This window comes from Diospyros lotus, chromosome 14, assembly GCF_014633365.1.
Source record: "Diospyros lotus cultivar Yz01 chromosome 14, ASM1463336v1, whole genome shotgun sequence".
Lineage (NCBI taxonomy): Eukaryota > Viridiplantae > Streptophyta > Magnoliopsida > Ericales > Ebenaceae > Diospyros > Diospyros lotus.
Window position 1 is genome coordinate 3,654,089 of NC_068351.1, and position 20,363 is coordinate 3,674,451.

Sequence of the window (20,363 nt, forward strand, 5' to 3'; positions counted from 1 at the left end):
TGTCACTTGACCATATTAGTCCTCAGGTGACTTCTTTCACCCAAATTTTCTATTTTAGTTTCTCGGCTAACTGAATAGTTTCTCATTTAGGTCTTTTGAACACTTAGACTGAACATCTAATGACTTCATGTATCTATATCTTATTCTATAAATTTTTTCTTTTGATAAGTTTTTGAGTCTTTTCTTTGAATTTGGGCTTATCCTGGAGAACCAACTTTCTAGGACACAATAAAAATAAATGAATTCTCATTTTAAAAGAATAATTGCTAATCCAATTTTAATAATAATAAATAAAGGTCTTAGTCAAAATTTATGAAAATATGAGTAACAACATCAATATAATAAAAATTTATAAATAAAAAACAAAAATTATAACCTATCATTTTCTTTTATGAAATAACTAATATGTTTGGTATTGTAATATTAGTAATACCACGAATCAATATTTATTTATAGTTTTAATATAATAATATCATGAATAAATTATATCACCAAAATTATAATATTAGCAATCCTATTCTTTTTTTTTTTTTTGTAACATAATAATAACAAAGAGTCTCAATACATAAATTTTCGACAAAAATTGTCACTTTTTCCCTTATAATCTACGAGTATTGACTTAAATTGAGCAATCAGGTCGGATTAAGTCAAAGACCCGTGTCGTGACTTCTTGTGTAATAAAATAATATATACTACTCAAGATTTGAATATAAAATTTTAACATATCTAACACTCGAATCCATGTAATCGACACTTGAACTACATGAAGGTTAATAATATTCATATTAAATTAATTTTATTTATTTATTACAATAATCATAAAATAATATCATAACGAATTATTAACAATATAATAAAATTATATCATTATATTATTATTATTATTATTATTTGTTTTTTTTAAAGAAGATTGGAGATAAAGCAGAAAAACTGCAGATGTGTAGTTGAAACGATTCCTTGGAGTTTTTGATTGGAAGTTCAAAGCAGATTTCCCAAATTTCTATTTCGTTTGTTTGCTGTAACTGCGATTGATCACGATTGAGAGAGAGATACAGACGGACGGACTGACAGATGGCTTGCTTACACGATCATAGCTGCGAAGATCACGATTGTTCCTCCGATTTCTCTCTCTACAAGCACATAGACCTCTCCAAGGTTGTCCCTGGGTTTCTCTAATCGTCATAGTCTATTCCGTTTTCGATCTCTTTCATTTGATTTGGATTTGGGTACAATGGTTCTAAATCCTAAGTTCCAATTAACATAATTCGTTATTTAAATTGTCAGTGTTGAATCTTCAGTGATTGTTTGTTGTCGTAATTTAATATAAAGTTGAAAATTTGAGGATTCAGAGCTCAGGTTCTGAGATTATAGGCTATGTTATTGGATACCATTAACTCAAATTGTAATGGGCGAGTTCTTGAGCTTTGGTTAGTGGTTTTTGCTGTGTTCTTCTGTTGTTCCTCGATTCAGTGTTCAAACTTGTGATGGACATGATTTTTAAAACATGTTCTCAATTCATGATCTTCAGGTACTGACTTTAGTTTCTCATGCTATTAGTAAGTTTTGGCTAAAAATTAGGAAGTTCGTGGTCAGCTGGTCTGGAGCTTTAATGACACGATAGAACGGGTGCTTGGTTTATTGCTTCTGATAGGGGTTATGTTTTGCTTGTGCAACATATATCTTATCTGACGTGCTAATGGAATGTGAAAAATTAGGTGAAACACCTAAAACATGTGAAAGTTGCAGAAATCAGGAAACTTGTTCCCATACTCTACACTGTGGTTGCGTGGACAAGTGAATCTATTGAGCTTACTGATCTGAAAACCTAAAAAATCAAGCATGCTTAGCAGTCGGGTTGGAATAACTCAAACTTTAACATTCTTCTTGCTTTGTTTTCTACAGTTTATCCTCATATAGAAGAATCATGTATATTACCACTTATTGTTATCTTATCCCTTGTATGGTTAACTAGATTAAAAATTTTGTGACTTCTTTTGACTATGTTTCGTTTCCCAGATGAATTGGGCATGTCTGTTTTCTTTTAACATATTGGTTCTTCCATGGCACAGTTATACGTGCTCTTGGTTATTATCTGCTTATTTTTGTAATTAATGAATGAACTTATTGCAATGGAGCATTGCTTTTGTGATTTATTCTCTTGAAATTTGCTTGGATTTGGATTGATCTACTTCATGACCGCTTTTGAATTTATAGAAATGCACTTATATTGTTCTCACACTTAATTTTATACCTTGCACTTGTACATATCGTTGCATATTTATCTGGCTCCAACAGAATCAATATAAAACTTATGTCTTGCTCTCCTGTTTGTATGTGTGTTAGTGTGCGTGTGAGTAGTTGGATCAATATATATATGTTATCCCTTGATGAACTTTCTGCCATTTTTTCCTCTAATTTTTATCTAGTCATTAACTCTGTCAAACATAACTTCTGTTTTTCTCTGCCAAAGGTTTCTGCTTTAAATGAGGCTGTTCCAGGAAGCGTCAAGTCAGTTTTTAAAGCTTGGGAACAGCGCCTAGATTCTTCTGAGGTAGGTTTTTGAGGATCAGATTCCTCTGCTGTTTGTTTTCTCTAATATGCTGACACATGATCTAAATAGTAGTCCAACAACCGAGCTCAAATTTTTATTTGATCTTATTCTCAATATGTACTTGTATCTCCTGAATTGTTTTCCTTTGTTCTCCCATTGCAGTTTTGTGGAAATTGAATTGCTTAATGATTCATCTCCCTTTAAGTTGGTTTATATAATGTACAAACAGTTAGGTTCTCATAGTTATTAATATATATAGTTTCTCAAAATGGCATGTGTGTCATTTACTTCCGTGATCATGACTGGTATGGTGGTTGAGTGTTGTATTTCCTCCCCAAATTGGGAAGAAAGAATGAAAATAGAAAAGAAAAGAAGAGAGCTAAAACACTCACGTTTGATTGTTGTGACCTACAACAAACTCATGTCCTGAACCCATGGGAAGAATTATAGGTGTCAGATTCAATAAAATTGTGATTGACCTTGGCATGATCACCAAATATCCCCAAACAAAGTTAACATTGATTGATAGATGGGAATGCAGCTTACCAAGTCATAGTTAACATTGCACTCTTATGCTGACTATCCATCGTAGATGAGAATAGATGTCCTAGCTTTTGATGATATTTGGGCAGTAAAGGCTTCCTTGATTGGCTTAATGAGGTTGAATCTATGTTAAAGAAGAAACAAACTCAAGGGCGATGCCTTTGATTGGTGGGAGTAATTTCAACTTGCTTATAAAGATGGGAGACTGATGTATGACTCCTAGGATATGAGTTTTGGGAACCATAGGGGCCATGTAAGGCCATTCACGGTTGAAATTGAGCCCAAGGTAAGAAGGTAATTTGGTTGGTGTGCTCCTTACTGGTTTAAATTTGGAAAGTAAATTGAAGACACCCTACAAAAAAAAAAAAAAAAAATCACTGTTTTAGCAATGAGAACGGTAGAAATTTCATTATTTAGGTCGGCCGTGTTGTATGGCACAAAATGTTGAGTAGTAAAACATAAACATGTGCAAAATATGAGTGTATCAAAGATGGGGGTGTTATAGTGGATGTGAAGCCACACAAGAAAGGATATAACTGGAAATGAGGCTATATGTCATAAGATTGGAATGGCTTCTATTGAAAATAAGATGTGTGAGATTAAGGTACTTCTACTCTTAGACTGAATCTTTCTATTTTTTACTGGTCCTGAATACTTTTGCTATTTTCTGTCTAGGAAGGATTCTATGTTGTAGTGCTATATGAAGGATTGTACTCTTCATCTAGGTCATTGAAGATTAATATTTTCTAGTTTATGGATGTTATGTTATTTCTTTGGGCTCAAATTTTTTTTTTGCATTTGTAGAATGAAATTGTTTCACTATCCTAAATCTTGTAGATTTTCATTGCAATTAATAGTCCACCAAAGATTTGAAGTTTTCTTTATTTTGGCAACACCCCTCTCTCATGTAAAAAGAATTGTTTGTTTGCCTGCATAGACTATGATTTACTTTTTAACTACCTAAATGTTTGTTTTCTATCTGACTGAAAGAGCTGCATCTCTCTTACTTCCCCTTTGTGTATTTTACTATTTTCATTATTATATATTTATGAATATAACTGTGAGAAGTTAGAGGTAGAACTTCAACCTGAAAAGCTAGCTTAACAGGTGGAGGGATCCTCCTCCTTATATATAGCTCATGTCTCTCTTGTGGAGGCGATGTGGGATTCTCAACACTCCCCCCCACGCCGAAGTTTCTCCAGTAACTGATACATGCTCAGGTGATCGGGCAGGGTACTGGTCCATGACCACGACAGTCAAGGGTTAGCTCTGATACCATGTGAGAAGTTAGAGCTAGAACTCCAACTTGAAAAGCTAGCTTAACAGGTGGAGGGATCCTCCTCCTTATATATAGTCCATGTCTCCCTTGTGGAGGCAATGTGGGATTCTCAACAATAATCAAACTGCTCTATGCATGTGAACTGATGGTACTAATTTCTCACGTTCTGCGACTTTTTTTGTTGTTGAAATTAAGTAGTTTCATGATGATCTCATGAAATTTTGATACCATTTGTTTGTGCATCTATACATATGAATTGTATGTATGTGGAAAGCTTCTATCTGTGTCTGAAGGACATTGGGCTGCTTTGATGAGAGTATAATTATAGATTGCCATGGCCTGCAGTTTCTTAAACTGTCTTCTTCCCTTTGACAGGGTCACTTGGAGAGCAATGAGGGTGATCCTGATTTACTAGTTTTCATACCGTAAGTGGTAACTGCTGTTTTGCATCAGCTATTTGATTTACCAAGGAGTCATGATGATTTGAAACTTACTGCATTATTTTATTTTGAACTCAAAATAGTTTTTTTTTTTCTATTTTTTGCTTCATGTTTCTTTTTGTTTTCAGACCTTCACCAAGATGGTAGGATTTCATACGTATGTAACATTCTATTTTGTTGCTTTCATTCAGCTATCTTGCAATGCTGCTTATCATCCTGAATCTATTGTTTGATCTTGATGTACTTTATTTGGTTATTGAATGATTCTACTGTCATTTATTACCTCATGTAAGTTTAAAGGTTGCTAAGCCAGGATTGCATAAGAAGTGAAAAAATAATTCTGTTGGCTCATCGGCATTCTAACCATATAAGTAGTTACTCTATGAGGCTTATGCCAATGTTTTATCCTTCCATCCAAGTGCAAAACCATGACCGATGTCAGGAATTGATTGCTGAAAATTTTGCAGTTCAGTTATACTCCTTTGAGAGATAGATGTTGGATTGGATGATAATTGATGCATACTACAGGCCTATCTTTTCATGGCTTTATCCAACATTCAAATGCCACTGCATGAAGCACAATGACTGTCTTTTCTAGTGTCATGGCCCCATTTTGGCTGAAAATTTTGTATATATAGGTAATTGGAACTGGCATGAATAAAACTTTATTATGATATTAATTTTGTAGTCCTCAAACTCTTTTCATGTTTAGCTTAATCCTGTAACGATGGAAATATTCTGTTTATTTGTGCTTGACATGTGAAATAGATACAGATAGCCATCTAACTAGCAAATATGCATGTCTAGGTTAACCCTTGAAATTAAATGAATGTCTCTGTTCCTTGGCACATGACATGAGAAATAAGAAGGTAAATAGCCACCACATGCTTGTTGCATGTTGTCTCTGCTCAAACTCCTTGGACTAGCTTTTCTCTTGTTTTTCCTGTTTTATTGACAAAAATGTTTCTATTTCATGTGGATTAATCTGCTTTACTATGACCAATTGTTTTAGATTTACCTCTGATGTTAAAATCAAGAGCATTTCAATAATTGGTGGGGCAGATGGAACAAGTCCTTCCAAGATGAGGGCGTAAGTTTTGGCTTTATCAGCCCCTCCTCTCTCTCTCTCTCTCTCTCGTGAGCTGTGACTACTAAACAAATGCAAATTTCCTTTTACTCTGAAAAAAAAAAAAATTGTGATCCTACTTTCGCAGAGTTCATTATTATGGATGTGACACTAGCCTTTTTGCTTCAAGATTTTTGTTATTCAATTTTATATGTAATCAAGGTTAAAAAAGGGTTATGATCTAACAACATGGTACCTTAATATTAGGAAGACAACTTGCATTGTGCTGGAAAGATAAGAGCATCGGCTTGGGCCTCCTTATGCTGGTTTCTGAAAATTGGATGGATATTGGAAAAAGCAACCCTGTGGCTTCATCAGTAGGATGTATGCATTTAGTAATTTTCAACTTTTTCTTTGAAATGCAGGTTCATTAATCGAGAAGGTATTGACTTTTCTGATGCTCAAAGCATGCAACCTATTCAGGTACTGCTTTCGTCTAATCTTACTGGAGATTTTGAGCTTGGGACTATTGACGTGTGCATGGACTTCTTATTGTCATCAGGAGTGGGACTTGGTGGAGAATTTACAAGGAGTTTTGGAGTACCAGACAAAGTAATTCTCCTGCCTCAATCTTACCTGCATTTCCAAGTATTTGACTTTGGTCTGTTTTTTAGCCAAGTATTCAAAGTAATCCTAGTTCAACAGCTAAACTTTTTTTCTCATAGAAACTTGTTGCTTTATGCAGAAAATTGAATATAGCAAGAGGAAAATATTATTACTTCTAGTATAGGCCAATTATTTTTCTTTTTTGATAAATAAATTTCATTGAAGTGAAGGTGAAACCATAGAGAAGAGAGAAGGAAAAAGAAAAATACAACTATAGGACGATTATCCGCAACAAAACTCACTCTATGAACAAAGCAAAAGAGGTAGACAAGAAACAAATGTGTATTCCCTTGAGAAAATTAATTGGACTCTAAAAAAGCTCTTTTATTTCTTTATTTCCAAATGTTACGCATCATGTGGATAAAGAGATCATTCCATGCACCTCAAAATTTTGAAACTTTGACTAGCATCACTCGAGTATTCTTGAACAAAGCAAAATAAGACACCAAATCTGTCTTTCCACTGGGTAATGTAAGAGAAGGTGGTCCTCCACTCGTTCCTTGCACTCCTTCAATGTGTAGCGCTGCCTCCTCTCCTCAGATTGTCAATAGTGAGGATAGAGCCAAAGAGGCAGTCCAAACAAAAAGGCCGCCTTTAGGTGTGTCTCATTTTGCAAAGCGCTTTATAAAAGAAACTTGTCACATAGTGAACCTACCACGTTTAGACAGATATTTCTGTATCATCTGGTTGTTTTTTGCTACTTCTGACATTGTATATATATGCAACCAGATATTCTAGATTCCAGGGCGTGGGAAGTCTCACTCTGCATTTTCCCGAAAATTTTGGTGGTGATGTGACTCAGATACATTACATTGGCTTAAAGGGTGAAGCCACACAGGTAATTCACTCGAAAGTTGTACAAGTTCAAGATTTTATGTGCCATTTAAATGACATTTTCTTTTCCATTAATTAACAGTTGAAGAGGGATGTTGTTGCAACCATCGTGTATGAACTTACGCCCAATCCTTCTGACCACAAGTAAGTATCATTTCCTTGGCACAAAGTCTTGAAATTGGCTACCCATGCGATGCAAAACGAGTAAAGGCAATGCCAACACATTACATTGAGTTCGTTTATGTATAAAATGGCAATAGTGATTATTACACATGCTGACAAGAAACAAGTTCCACCACCTGTACAGTGCTGAAGCTCATTTGCTAACCTCACTTGGGCATTTACATCTTCCTTCTACTTGAGAATTCCTAAAGCCTCTGCATCTAATGAAGTGACCATTCATGCCTGTCCTGCCTCTTGATATACTCTGCCTTTACGCATCGACAACTTGATCCGTACCACACATGAAACAGTTAACATGTTGTTCTTTCCGCGATTACCATGACAGTTTTTCCCATGCCATGTGAAATTCTGAAATTTAATATCTTCGGTTTCTGAAATATTTGAGCCCACAATTTGGACCCTTATGCAGGACGAAGGCTGAAGGTGGTGGTGGCCTCTCACGCATCGAATGAAGATTATGCAAACATCAGCCGGTGTTGGAATGCATCGCTCGTGTACATGCGCGGCCTGTAGTTTACTTAACCGCCTTGGTACTTTTGTGTGCACTGGGAATGCCCTTTTAAGCTTTGTGTTCTACTAAGGATTGCTTTTCCCCCTTAGTGAATCAAATGCTGTTTGCTCGAGAAAATGTAACTTCCTTGCAGAGGTCTATCTGTTTTAGTGTCAGTTTGAACCACAACTAATTTGATGTTGGCCCATGTTAGCTATGGTAATGATTGATCTCTGTCACAAAGTGAGGAAGATTATTATGCATTAGAGTCTCAGAGGCGGCGTCCTTTAATTAATAAAAAGTACGTTAAATGAGAATGGCAATATTGGAAAATGCAAGGTATATATATGTTTTTGGGTATAATTTTGTTAAGGCTAGAAGGAAAGAATTCTTTTTTTTATATATAATGGTTATAAAACTAGATTTATTATATGGTATCAAATATTGAGCAATAATCGTGAATATGTGTATAAATGTTAGCGTAATTATATATAAGAAAGGATATTAAGACGGGTGCATGGTTATAAAGGAAATAATATTATTAAAAATAAAATTATTAGTAATAAGGTTAAAAATTAAAATAGTCTATACAAAAGCTAAAAATGATGTTTTATGTGTAAAAGAGGTCCAAAATAAACAATTTTTTAAGAGATTTGGTGTTTTCCGAAAATACAAAATATCTTTGGGAGATCATGTCTCCATTAGACCTTAATTGTCTGGGAGAGTTTATGGTCTCTCAAAAAATATAATTAGCTTTGGGAGATTAGGTTTTCTCGGAACTTGTCCAATAAATCACTCTTTGGGAGAGATTTTGAATAAGTATGAATATTATAATTTTGATATTCAAATTTTTTTAAAAAAAAATTGTAAAATGATAGACATAATTTATAAAAATCATAAGTTTAGTTGATCTTGAAATATCAAGAATACTTTTCATGAATTTTTATACTCCTTTATAAATAGATAAGCTATCATTCTAATAAACGTACGGTTCGATACTGATTTCGATTCTACATTCAAGTTTTCAATAAATTTGAATATCCAAGTTAAATATTAAAGTTTTTGCGTAAGAATTATTCTGTGCCTTTCGATTATTTTTTTCTTGTAGATTTTAACTAATTTGAAGACGACATTCTCAATAAATAAATTTATTATTGTGTTTGGGTAATGTCGACGTTCAATTTCGACCGACCTTGATTCGTTTTGGGCCGCGGTGAGTCAATCCAAAAATACCGAGAATGAAGGAAAACCCCCCAGAAGTCCAAGCGTGTACACCAGAATCTTTTACGTGGTTCGGCCAGAACGATGCCTAGTCCACGGCCGCCGTCTGATTATTCTCTCAGAGTGGCGGTATCTGATTATTCTTTTCGTCCTTGCCCCTCATGGTCTGGTCTATTTGATTCTCATTTATACTGAGAAGCTTTTACAATTCAGATAACATATAAAAATACAGTGATTGTATAATGGGGGACAAACAGTTCTTATCGCCTTCACAAGACCGGGAGTGGGATCCTCATTTCGAGGGACATGGGCTGTTACAGATAAAGTGATCGGACCCTACCTCTGACTTCTCAGCAGCTTTGCCGCTCATGCGAGCTGGAGGTTTTAGGCTGGCGACCTAGATGGTCCAGCAATCTGGAGGATATTTCAGGAGCTCGTTAGTCGATTGCTTGGAGCTCGTTGGGGGATTATCGCGAGCTCGCTATATGCTCGCTTTACGAGTTCTGGATTTTTGGTGGAGGCTGGGCTTTCCTTGACGAGGTCGTCCGGGCCTTCTTGGTCTTGGGTGATTGGGCCGGTCTATCGGACCGAGTCTGGCCCATGTAGGATGATGCGAGAAATACATATAACAGGTAATAACAAAAAGAATACAGTAAATAGATAAAATAAATAAATTGATTAAATTGAAAGTGAATGAATTTAATAGACATTTAAGTTTCACCCATTTTGAAAGTGAATGAATTTAATCATATATGTATATAATATTTAATTTGTTTTACACAAGTAAAATTTAAAATTGTGTAATTTACAAATACACCATTTATTACGCTGTGTTTAGGTTTCATCAGATATCATCATATCGCTCACCCTTTCCTCGCGCCTTCTCTTCTTTTGTGTCTGCTCTACTCTGGCTTCTGCCTCTCGTCGCGTCGTCTTCCTCTTCTCCTCCCTCGTTCTCTCCTGCTAGCTTCGTACTTTGTGTTGAGACTGAAGAAGGAGAAAGGTTCAGGAGAACAAGAAATCGGAAGCGTAAGTTTCATCCTGCCTTTGTCTCTCTCTCACTGATGAATCTGTTTCAGTGGATGCTGGTTACTCTTGCCGCTTGTTTGCTTTGCCGAGACATCGGAATCTGCAAAGGAAAATAATGGAAAAAAAGGGAAAATGGCAATATAGTTTTTCTGTTGATGATTGTTGGTGACCGAGCGGCTATAAATTCTTTATGTATTTCTCTTGTACTATCTCATTTCCAGATTAGGTTTACTCGGATAGGTGATTATCAATTAAATTTTGATATTTTTATACATTTACGCCCTCTGTCTGTACTTGCCGGAAACTGTAGCTGATAGGAAAAATTGAGAAAAGACGTTACGAATTTTTGGACGGTTGCTTTATCGTAGCTTATCATCTGTCTCTTGAAAGGTTATGTTGTAAATTTTATGGGTTTAAACTTAGGTAACCATCACTTCTTTGAAAAGCAGGAGCGAACAAATTCAAGAAACTTTCTGGTCATTCAAATGCGTTTTTTGGTTTCTATGCATTTCTGGTTTTTATATTTTTGATGCTGTTCAATGTGTAGGAAGCTTGTGAGTTATCATACAGAAGCCAACAGGTTTGTAACGGGACTGCTGTTATGGGTTCTATTCAACAGCCAATTTGGACAAAGGGATCACCTTTCTCTGTGAAAGGACCCAGTTTCAGTGGACTCCCTCATCATGTTAAACTCAGCTTTGTTAAACCTTGTAAATCTTCTCAACTTGAAGGAAGCTTGGTCACTGGCAGGAACCCCTCTTCTTTATCTGTTCCTGCACCTGAAATTGGAGGTACTGTAAAGATATTCTTCTGGTTATGTTCTGTTGCATGTAACTGGACCTTTTAATCTGAATTTCCACGTTGGGATTTTTCTCTTATGGGACTTGTTCTGCTTGTATCCATGTTCATATGAGTTGTTCACCAATTGTTTGGCAATCTCTACCCATGTGCCTGCATCTTCAATATAGTGTGATAGTGATCCTTACCATGTGCAATGGGTTGATGTAGAAGCTAGACTACCCTAACAGCCTCATAATGATATAGGATCACAACCCAAACCATTACCCCATGGTTGGGCATACATTTGGAGTTATGAAGGTCGTTTCTGTAAAAAAGGTGGCACAAGAAGAATACTAGAAGAAATTCTTCTAAGCATCTTTGAGGTTAACCGATAAGCATTAAGCGGCATCATGATATTCATCCAAACCTGAGTATGGTATTCTTTTGCTTAATGTTCCGGATTTGTAATATTTTAAAATTGTATCATTTCGTATTGTAAGGCTTATGATGCAGTGGCCCCGACTATTAGATTTTGATTTCTTTATATAAAATGACTTTGATGAGCAGTTTATATTTTGCTTAATTATATTTATTTCAAAATTTCCTGTTTGTGAACATCTACGACTATCAGTTGTAGGTCTGAAAGTTTCAGTATTTTATTTTGGGTGCCCAATTGGTAATATCATTGATTTTTTGTTTCAAGTTTGCCAAAGTGGAATTGATTTTAGTTTAGGAAGTAGTGCCACCTAATGTCACTATATTATGAATGTCCATTCAAAGTAGAGTAAATTTCTCCTTGACATGTAACCAGCAGACTGATTAAAGACGAACTTGAACCAAGGGTAGTGCAGATGCTTGTTTGCTGAGACATGGCTTTATTTGTCTGAAGGTATATATACAATATAACAATCATTTCAGATTTGTACTTTCTGCAGGGTGCATGTAGATGTCTGTTCTCTGTCTTACAAAGCACGCCTTTGATTTTGATTCAAAATTTACAACAGATTTCTTGTGGGGCATACAGTCACTTGGTTATTGTATTTGTCTACGACTAACCGATGCATATTACAAAAATTGCATTTTTTTAGGTAGTGGGAGCAGCTTTATAGACCATGGCCTCAGTGAAGCTGATCCTGAAGTTCAGACAATCATCCACAAGGAAAAGCAAAGGCAGTTTAGAAGTTTAGAGCTTATTGCCTCAGAGAATTTCACGTCCCGAGCAGTGATGGAAGCTGTTGGTTCTTGCCTTACAAACAAGTATTCTGAAGGGCTTCCAGGCAAAAGGTAAGGGCCTGCTTGACAATATTCTTGTTTCCCCTCTTCTGTTGTTGTTTCCATTTGCCTAAATTTTTTTTTTTTGACTATTATTTCCCTTTCAAAAAGTTAAAATAGAAAACGAACATGAAGGGTAGGCAATAATTGTACACTAGAAGAAGGAGCCTTTCACTTGTTCTAGACACAATGTTATTATTTTTTAAAAATGTGTTTTCTCATATTATCTTTGTTATTAATATTATAACACTAGTACTATAATGGTATTTTGATGGTATTATTATAGTATTGTAATATCAATGACGATATTCTTATTATCATAGCTGATACTGATATAACATTTATCAAAAGGATACTATAACAACAACAACAACAACAACATATCCAGCCTTTATCCCACTATGTGGGGTCGGCTACATGAATTCTAGACTTCTATGTATTTTTGTCTTTTGTCATATCTCAATTTAGGCCCATATACTTCATATCAAATTTTGATATCTCTCCCAAAGTCTTCTTGGGTCTGCTTTTATCTCTTTTTTTGACTAATTGTTCAATTTCATCAACTCTCTTTACAGGAGCGTCTCTTGGTCTCCTTCTCACATGACCAAACCATCTTAGTCTAGTCTCTCTCATCTTCTCCTCGATTAGCACTACTCCTACCTTATTACGAATAACCTCATTTCTAATTTTATCTTTTCTTGTATGGCCGTACATCCATCTTAGCATTCTCATCTCCGCTACGCTCGTCTTTTGCTCATGCTGGTATTTGACTGCCTAACATTCTGAGCCATACAACAGGGCTGGTCTTATAGTTGTCCTATAGAATTTTTCTTTCAATTTTAATGGGATTTTACTATCACATAACACCCTTGATGCATTTCTCCATTTTAGCCAACCTGCATTAATTCTATGCGTGACATCCTCGTGAATTTTTTCATATTTTTGAATCATTGATCCCAAATATCGAAAATGATATTTTCTTTGTAAGATTTGATATTCCAATTTTATTATAACATCCTCCACTCTTGCATTCTTACTAAATTTACATTCAATATATTCTGTTTTCTTTCTACTTAATTTAAATTCCTTAGATTCTAAATTGTTTCTCCACAATTTAAGCTTAGTGTTCACTCCCTCTTTTGCTTCATCCACCAACATTATGTCATCTGCAAATAGCATATACCATGGCACCTCTGTCTGAATGTGTTTAATTAGTTCATCCATTACTAAAGCAAATAAATATGGACTTAGTGCAAAACTTTGATGCAGTCCCATTGTAATTTGAAATGGTTTAGTATCCCCTCCCCATGTTCTGACTCTTGTTTCTGCACCGTGATACATGTCTTTAAGGGCTTGTATATAGGCTATTCGGATTCCTTTTTTCTCTAAAACCCTCTATAATACTTCTCTAGGGACCTTATTATAGGACTTTTCTAGATCTATAAACACCATATGCAGATCCTTTTGCTAATCCCGATACCTTTCCATTAGGCACATCAGTAGGTATATAGCTTCCATTGTTGATCTACCAGGCATGAAATCAAACTGATTTTTCGAGACATTTGTTTCTTTTCTGAGCCTTTGCTCTATTACTTTCTCCCAGAGTTTTATGGTATGACTCATTAACTTAATTCCTCTGTAATTTTCACAGTTTTGAACATCTCCTTTATTCTTGTATATAGGAACCAAAGTACTCTTCCTCCACTCATCTGACATCTTTTTTGATTTAAGGATCACTTTAAATAATTTCGTTAGCTAGGAGATGCCTTATTCTCTCATGCATTTACATGCTTCTATTGGTATATTATCTGGTCCCACCGCCTTATGATTTTTCATCTTTTTTAATGCTTATCTTATTTCATTTGAACTTATGCGTCAATAAAATGTATAGCTCACGTTCCCTTCGGAGTTATTAAGATGTCCCAACTTAACTCTTGCGTCCCCACCATCATTGAATAATTTTGTGATATACTCCTTCCATCTCTCCTTAATCGCTCCCTCATTCACTAATACATTTTGATTTTCATCTTTTATGCATTTCACTTGGTTTAGATCTTTTGTTTTTATTTCTCTTGCTTTAGCTAATTTATATATATCCCTTTCTCCATCTTTTGTATCAAGTCGTTTATATAGATTCTCATATGCTTTTGACCTTGCTTCACTAACAGCTCTTTTTGCTGCCTTTTTTGCTTCTTTATAATTTTTTAGGTTTTCTTCATTGTTGCACTGATATACAGCCTTATAGCAAGTTTTCTTATTTCTAATTTTTAATTGTACCTCTTCATTCCACCACCAAGACTCCTTAAGGTTTGGGGCTCTACCATTTGTCTCTCCAAGGACTATCTTTGCCGTGCTTCTCAAGGCAGTAGCCATTTCCCTCCACATTTGGTTTGCCTGTCCTTCTCCATTCCATTCTCTTCTACCCCTTAGTTTTTCTTTGAAGATTAGTTGTTTCTCCCTTTTTAAATCCCACCACTTAATTCTTGGATTTTGTTTTATGTGATTTTTTATCTTCCAATTTCTTACTTGGACGTCAAGTACTCAAAGTTTATGTTAAGTAGTCAAACACTCCCTCGGTATCACCTTACAATTCCTACAACATAACCGATTCTCTTGTCTCATGAGGAAGTAATCTATTTGGGTGCTTGATATGACATTTTTATATATGATTAAGTGTTCGTCCCGATTTTTGAACTTAGTTTTGGCTAAGATGAGCTCATATGCCATAGTAAAATCTAGAATAGACTTACACTCATTATTAATTTCCCCGAGTCTATACCCTCTATGTACCTCTCTATTAGCCGTTTCCATCTCTATCCACGTGACTATTTAAGTCACCTCCTATAATCACTTTTTCTCATCTTGGTATCATTTGTATGAGTCTCTCTAGGTCCTCCCAGAATTTTGTTTTTATCTCCTCATCTAACCCCGCTTGTGGTGCATATGTACTAAAAATATTCATAATCATTCTTCCTATACCAACTTTCACCATAATAATCCTATCCCCTATTCTCTTTACATCCACTACCTCATCTACTAAGCTTCTATCCATAATAATCCCCACTCCATTTTTTGCTCGATCATTTCTTATGTACAATATTTTATATCCAATTTTTAATAAAGTTTTTGCTTTTTTTCCCTACCCATCTCGTCTTTTAAAGACACATAATATTAATCTTTCTCCGAATCATCACATCTACCACTTCCATAGCTTTGCCTGTTAATGTTCCTATTTTTCATGACCCAATCCTTAATCTATGATTTTGGATTTGGCCTTGACTTTGAATTTGTTTTTGATTTTGATTTTGGACTAGTTTCTTTACCCACATCCGCTTAAGCAAATATTATGACATATTAATAGGATGTGCTAATATTAGCAACCAGTATTATTATTGTATACTATAATGACATGATTAAAACTGCTATTAGGAATAATGTAAGTAATATCCCAGTAATGTTATCTGTTTACTACTCTAAAAAGTACTATTGTGTCTTCAGTGTTATTACAAAAAGTTATGACATAATATTAGTAGAATTAGTATAACTCATTAGTATGGATAGGAATCACTAACTAAAATTGTTTTTAATATTTATAATAATAATATACTTCATATATTAAGAATGTTTCATTACAATTAGAATTTTTTTCATGAATAATTTTAAACAAATTATTACATATGTTTAATCACAACTTATAACTAGGATGGATGTTATCAAATGTGTTTTCATGTTTTGATTTTACTTAGTTCAAATAAAAGCATTATCAAATGTTGCATTCAGTTTTATTATTCTGATTAAAAAAAAGCTAAAAATGCAACACAGAAAATAAATGAATGAAGACCAACAGTGGTGACAAATGGTCTCTATGCTTTACATTTGGAGGAAAAATCTCTTGGTCAAGAATTTATTATGTTTATAATAACTGTATGGGCTTAACAATTTGCATTTGGTGTCTTAGGTACTATGGTGGGAACGAGTACATTGATGAACTAGAGATTCTTTGCCAGGAAAGGGCTTTGGCAGCATTTCACTTAGATGAAAAGAACTGGGGTGTGAATGTTCAACCATTATCTGGCTCCCCTGCTAATTTTGAGGTGTACACTGCACTTCTTAAGCCCCATGACCGCATAATGGTGAGTTGCATATTTTATTTCTTGTTGGCTTCCTCAGTTTTTTCCCCCTCTGAATGTCTGGAAAATTAAGTATTTGAACATATAAATGACTTAGGGTCTGGACTTACCTCATGGGGGACACTTGTCTCATGGTTTCATGACTCCTAAAAGACGGGTATCAGGAACATCCATTTATTTTGAATCTATGCCTTATCGGCTTGATGAATCTACAGGTAATGCATTCTGCATTTAAATATACTAACATTGGAGCAGCTGGTTTCATGTTGTTTATTTGTTGTTGAAGATTATTCTAAGTTTGTCTAAAGTTTTAAGCAGGCCTCGTGGATTATGACATGCTAGAAAAAACAGCCACTCTCTTTAGGCCAAAACTAATTATTGCTGGTGCTAGTGCTTATCCTCGAGATTTTGACTATCCTCGTATGAGAAAGGTACTAGTTTCTTTTTGGCATGTTTATGATGAACTGCTATTTTTTTCCTTTATGTTTATATATATATATATTCTTTGGGGGGGAGGTGGGGGGGGGGGGGGGGGGGGGGGGGCATCTATCTTACAAAATTTGCCATGTTGTGTCCTTTTCTTTTTTTTTAGTACCACTAAATTGATTAAATTCAGTATGTTTGCAAAGATTGCAGATGCTGTTGGATCTTTTCTTATGATGGATATGGCTCACATAAGTGGGCTTGTTGCTGCTTCTGTGGTTGCTGATCCTTTTGAGTACTGTGATATTGTTACAACAACAACACACAAGGTATGGATTGAACAATTTATGCAATGATATTCATTGCACATTTCCAAACTCCTGATTGCACAATATTAATGAAAAATTCCCCAATTAATCAAAATTAGCCATGAGGATCAAATCCATATGATTTTGTACTTCTCAACAACTATAATCTATTTCTTTATTTTCAATGTACTGTAATTCTAAGTATCAGGACACATTAGAATATTTCCTTCTTAGAGTACATCTTATGCATTTGATTAATTGACTCTATGATCTTGCTCCCGTGTATGAGTGTACTTCTACCATCAGATGAGCTTGTTTCTGTGTGATGAAGAATGCCAACGCAGCCAACCCAAATGCGAAGTGCCAAAGTGTAGTTGGTTGATGAATTTAAGCCAGCCTAGTGTCATGTTCTAACAGCTTGGGTGAAGTACACGTGAGGGTAGTTATAGATGATGTGATTTGTACCTAGAGAAGGCTATATACAATTGTACTCTTTCAGTTTTGGCAGGATTTGAGGCACGGGGATTCAATATATAAGAGACTGATCCTATCCGCCTGGAGGCATCCAGAAAATTCAATTGAAATTTGTCTGAATTCTCCCACACAAATCTCTCTCTCTCAATCTCTCTTCATTTCCCTCTCTGTTTTTCTCCCTTCTTCTACAGAATTCTCTCGAATCAACATCCGATCCGTGAGAGTTCAGTGCCAGATCAGAGATCGGACACCCATACCTGTTGAAATAGGAGACATATATGTAAATCTGTTAAGATGTTTCTGAAGAACTCTAGCCAAGTTGTAATACTTTTAGATTATGACCCTTGCCCCAAATGTGTTGGCCACAGGCATTAGTCCTGTTCTTTCTCTCACTTCTATAACCATTATTAATAGGCCAAATAAACAAGCTGTCTTGTTTGTGGTAGAGGAATTACTTAAACCGTAGAACTGTTATTTAGCATAATCATGGATTATTTATTTATTTGTAAAAAGGATTTCTTATTTTCCATAAAAACAAATGACAGAATTTGACTTGGTGGCATGGGGTTTTTGCGTGTTGAGACATACTCAAGTTCGATTTTATCAAGATTGAGATGGTTCTGTTTTTCTGCCTTTTTACACTGAACAATTTGTCGTTTAATGCTTGGCATATCTGTTTCATTTTCCTCACAAGTTTGCCCTGAAAATTGTAACTGGCAGCAACTAGAAACAGGTAGGAATCTTGTTATGAAAATTTTTTAAAGACTGTCAGTATACATCTTCTAAGAATATATGTAATTCGTCAATAATGTGTAAGCTGATGAGGATGTTTCTCTCCAGTCCCTGAGAGGGCCTAGAGGTGGTATGATCTTCTTCAAGAGGGAGCCTGTTCTGGGTGTTGATTTAGAATCTGCCATCAACAATGCCGTTTTCCCAGGATTGCAGGTTAGTAAAATATTTCATTTTCTTTGCAGAGCCAAGGGAGAAAAAAAAAAAAACTAAATGAAAGGCAAATGTGTATTTTTACAGGGTGGCCCTCACAACCATACAATTGGAGGACTTGCAGTCTGTTTGAAGTATGCTCAAGCCCCTGAGTTTAGGTCTTATCAGAACAAGGTATTGTTTGTCTCCAATTTTAGTATAGAATATCATGCAACTTACATGTGACCTTTTGACTTAGCATGTAATCTTCTAGTTATGGCAACTTAGCGCTGTTGCTTTCATCTTGTAGGTGGTTTCTAATTGTCGAGCACTTGCAAGCCGCTTGATTGAACTAGGATACACACTGGTTTCAGGAGGAAGTGATAACCACTTGGTTCTTGTGGATCTCAGACCATTAGTAAGTTTCATTTATTATCTTGTTTTGTTCAGTCATTTGATATATGGGTTGCATGGCATATATTGATGTTCTCTCTGGCTAGCAAAATATTGAAAATTTTGTCTAAGTAAATTGATAAATGTTCAATAGCTCGCTATGCAAGGACTTGGCATGCCGAGTCAAGGCAAACCATTGGTGTGATCTGGTCTATCATTCGACGCTCTAAAACTATTTCATGGATACTTTTGTATTCATTAGATATGTTTGTGCCTATAGCGATGTCTAGTTAGATCAACTCGACTTCATTTGTCATCTTGATGGAGCGATTGAGATTCCTCCCTTTGAAACAGGGTATTGATGGGGCCCGGGTGGAAAAAATTCTTGACATGGCATCCATCACCCTTAACAAGAACTCAGTACCCGGTGAACAATCCTATTGATTAAACTCTTGTAATTTCCCTTCTTGTTGTTGTTCCTCGTACTTAATCCGCCTATTCTGCAAAATTCAGGCGACAAAAGCGCGCTAGTCCCAGGAGGCATCCGCATTGGATCGCCTGCCATGACTACGAGAGGTTTCACAGAGAAGGAATTCATAGCCACGGCAGATTTTATCCACGAGGGCGTGCAGATAACACTGGATGCAAAGAGGTCCGTTTCAGGTTCAAAGCTCCAAGATTTCATGAAGTTCGTCGGGTCCCCTTCGGATTTCACATTAACGGATCAAGTATCCGACCTGAGGAGGAGGGTCGAGGCTTTGACTACCCAATTCCCCTTGCCCGGGTTATGAGACATTCGCCGGAATGAACAGATTATGGGGCCGGAAGTTCAAGTTCGCCGTTGGCTTCAAGGTTTGCATAAAACTGATGAAAGAGTAGCAGCTTTTTTATAGGAGTGGAGTTGTATTGCAATCTTGAATAAAAGATAACAAGGAACATGGTTCTGCTGTGAACCAACCAAACTCTAATTATGGAAGTTGGATGTGGTGTTAACAGGCAAAATGGAACTTCTATACGACTCTTGCAACAGGGGGAGGTTTATGTTTATTTGAATAATTAAGTTTTTAACATTTATAGTGGCATTCTATATTAATTTCTTATATTATGTGTGTTATTAATGCAAATGGGAAAAGTGTCCAAATCATTTGGCCAAACTCATATTTTGGTTGCTGGACTTTTACATTTTTTTTTGTGTATGGTCATTTGAATTTTTTATTATTTTAATTATATATCTGAATTTAATTTTTATATTTTTTATAATAATTTAATTTTTTTATTATTTTAATTACACTTTTATAGTTGAATTTTTTAGTTAATTTAATCTTTTTGACTTTGGACTTTCCTGTGTAAAAAAGAAAAG

General features: G+C 35.4%; 2 protein-coding genes across 3 annotated transcripts; both read left to right on the top strand.

Moving 5' to 3' along the window:
- Nucleotides 1-927: 927 nt before the first annotated feature.
- LOC127791175 (uncharacterized) lies at nucleotides 928-8,315 on the top strand. The gene is made up of 9 exons (XM_052321011.1): nucleotides 928-1,155; nucleotides 2,471-2,551; nucleotides 4,749-4,798; nucleotides 5,826-5,903; nucleotides 6,305-6,362; nucleotides 6,442-6,491; nucleotides 7,275-7,383; nucleotides 7,462-7,523; nucleotides 7,972-8,315. Exons 1-9 carry the CDS (start codon nucleotides 1,072-1,074, stop codon nucleotides 8,012-8,014), a joined length of 615 nt encoding a protein of 204 aa, XP_052176971.1. The 5' UTR covers nucleotides 928-1,071; the 3' UTR covers nucleotides 8,015-8,315.
- Nucleotides 8,316-10,116: 1,801 nt separating this feature from the next.
- Nucleotides 10,117-20,103, top strand: LOC127790761 (serine hydroxymethyltransferase 3, chloroplastic). 2 transcript variants are annotated; one of them, XM_052320423.1, is made up of 12 exons: nucleotides 10,117-10,302; nucleotides 10,850-11,093; nucleotides 12,171-12,366; nucleotides 16,313-16,487; nucleotides 16,582-16,699; nucleotides 16,803-16,915; nucleotides 17,114-17,236; nucleotides 18,530-18,634; nucleotides 18,719-18,805; nucleotides 18,921-19,028; nucleotides 19,358-19,430; nucleotides 19,517-20,103. In XM_052320423.1, exons 2-12 carry the CDS (start codon nucleotides 10,904-10,906, stop codon nucleotides 19,792-19,794), a joined length of 1,566 nt encoding a protein of 521 aa, XP_052176383.1. In that variant the 5' UTR covers nucleotides 10,117-10,302; nucleotides 10,850-10,903; the 3' UTR covers nucleotides 19,795-20,103. The 2 variants fall into 2 exon arrangements, with proteins under 2 accessions (XP_052176383.1, XP_052176384.1); XM_052320424.1 differs by having other exon boundaries at nucleotides 10,854-11,093.
- Nucleotides 20,104-20,363: the final 260 nt, after the last annotated feature.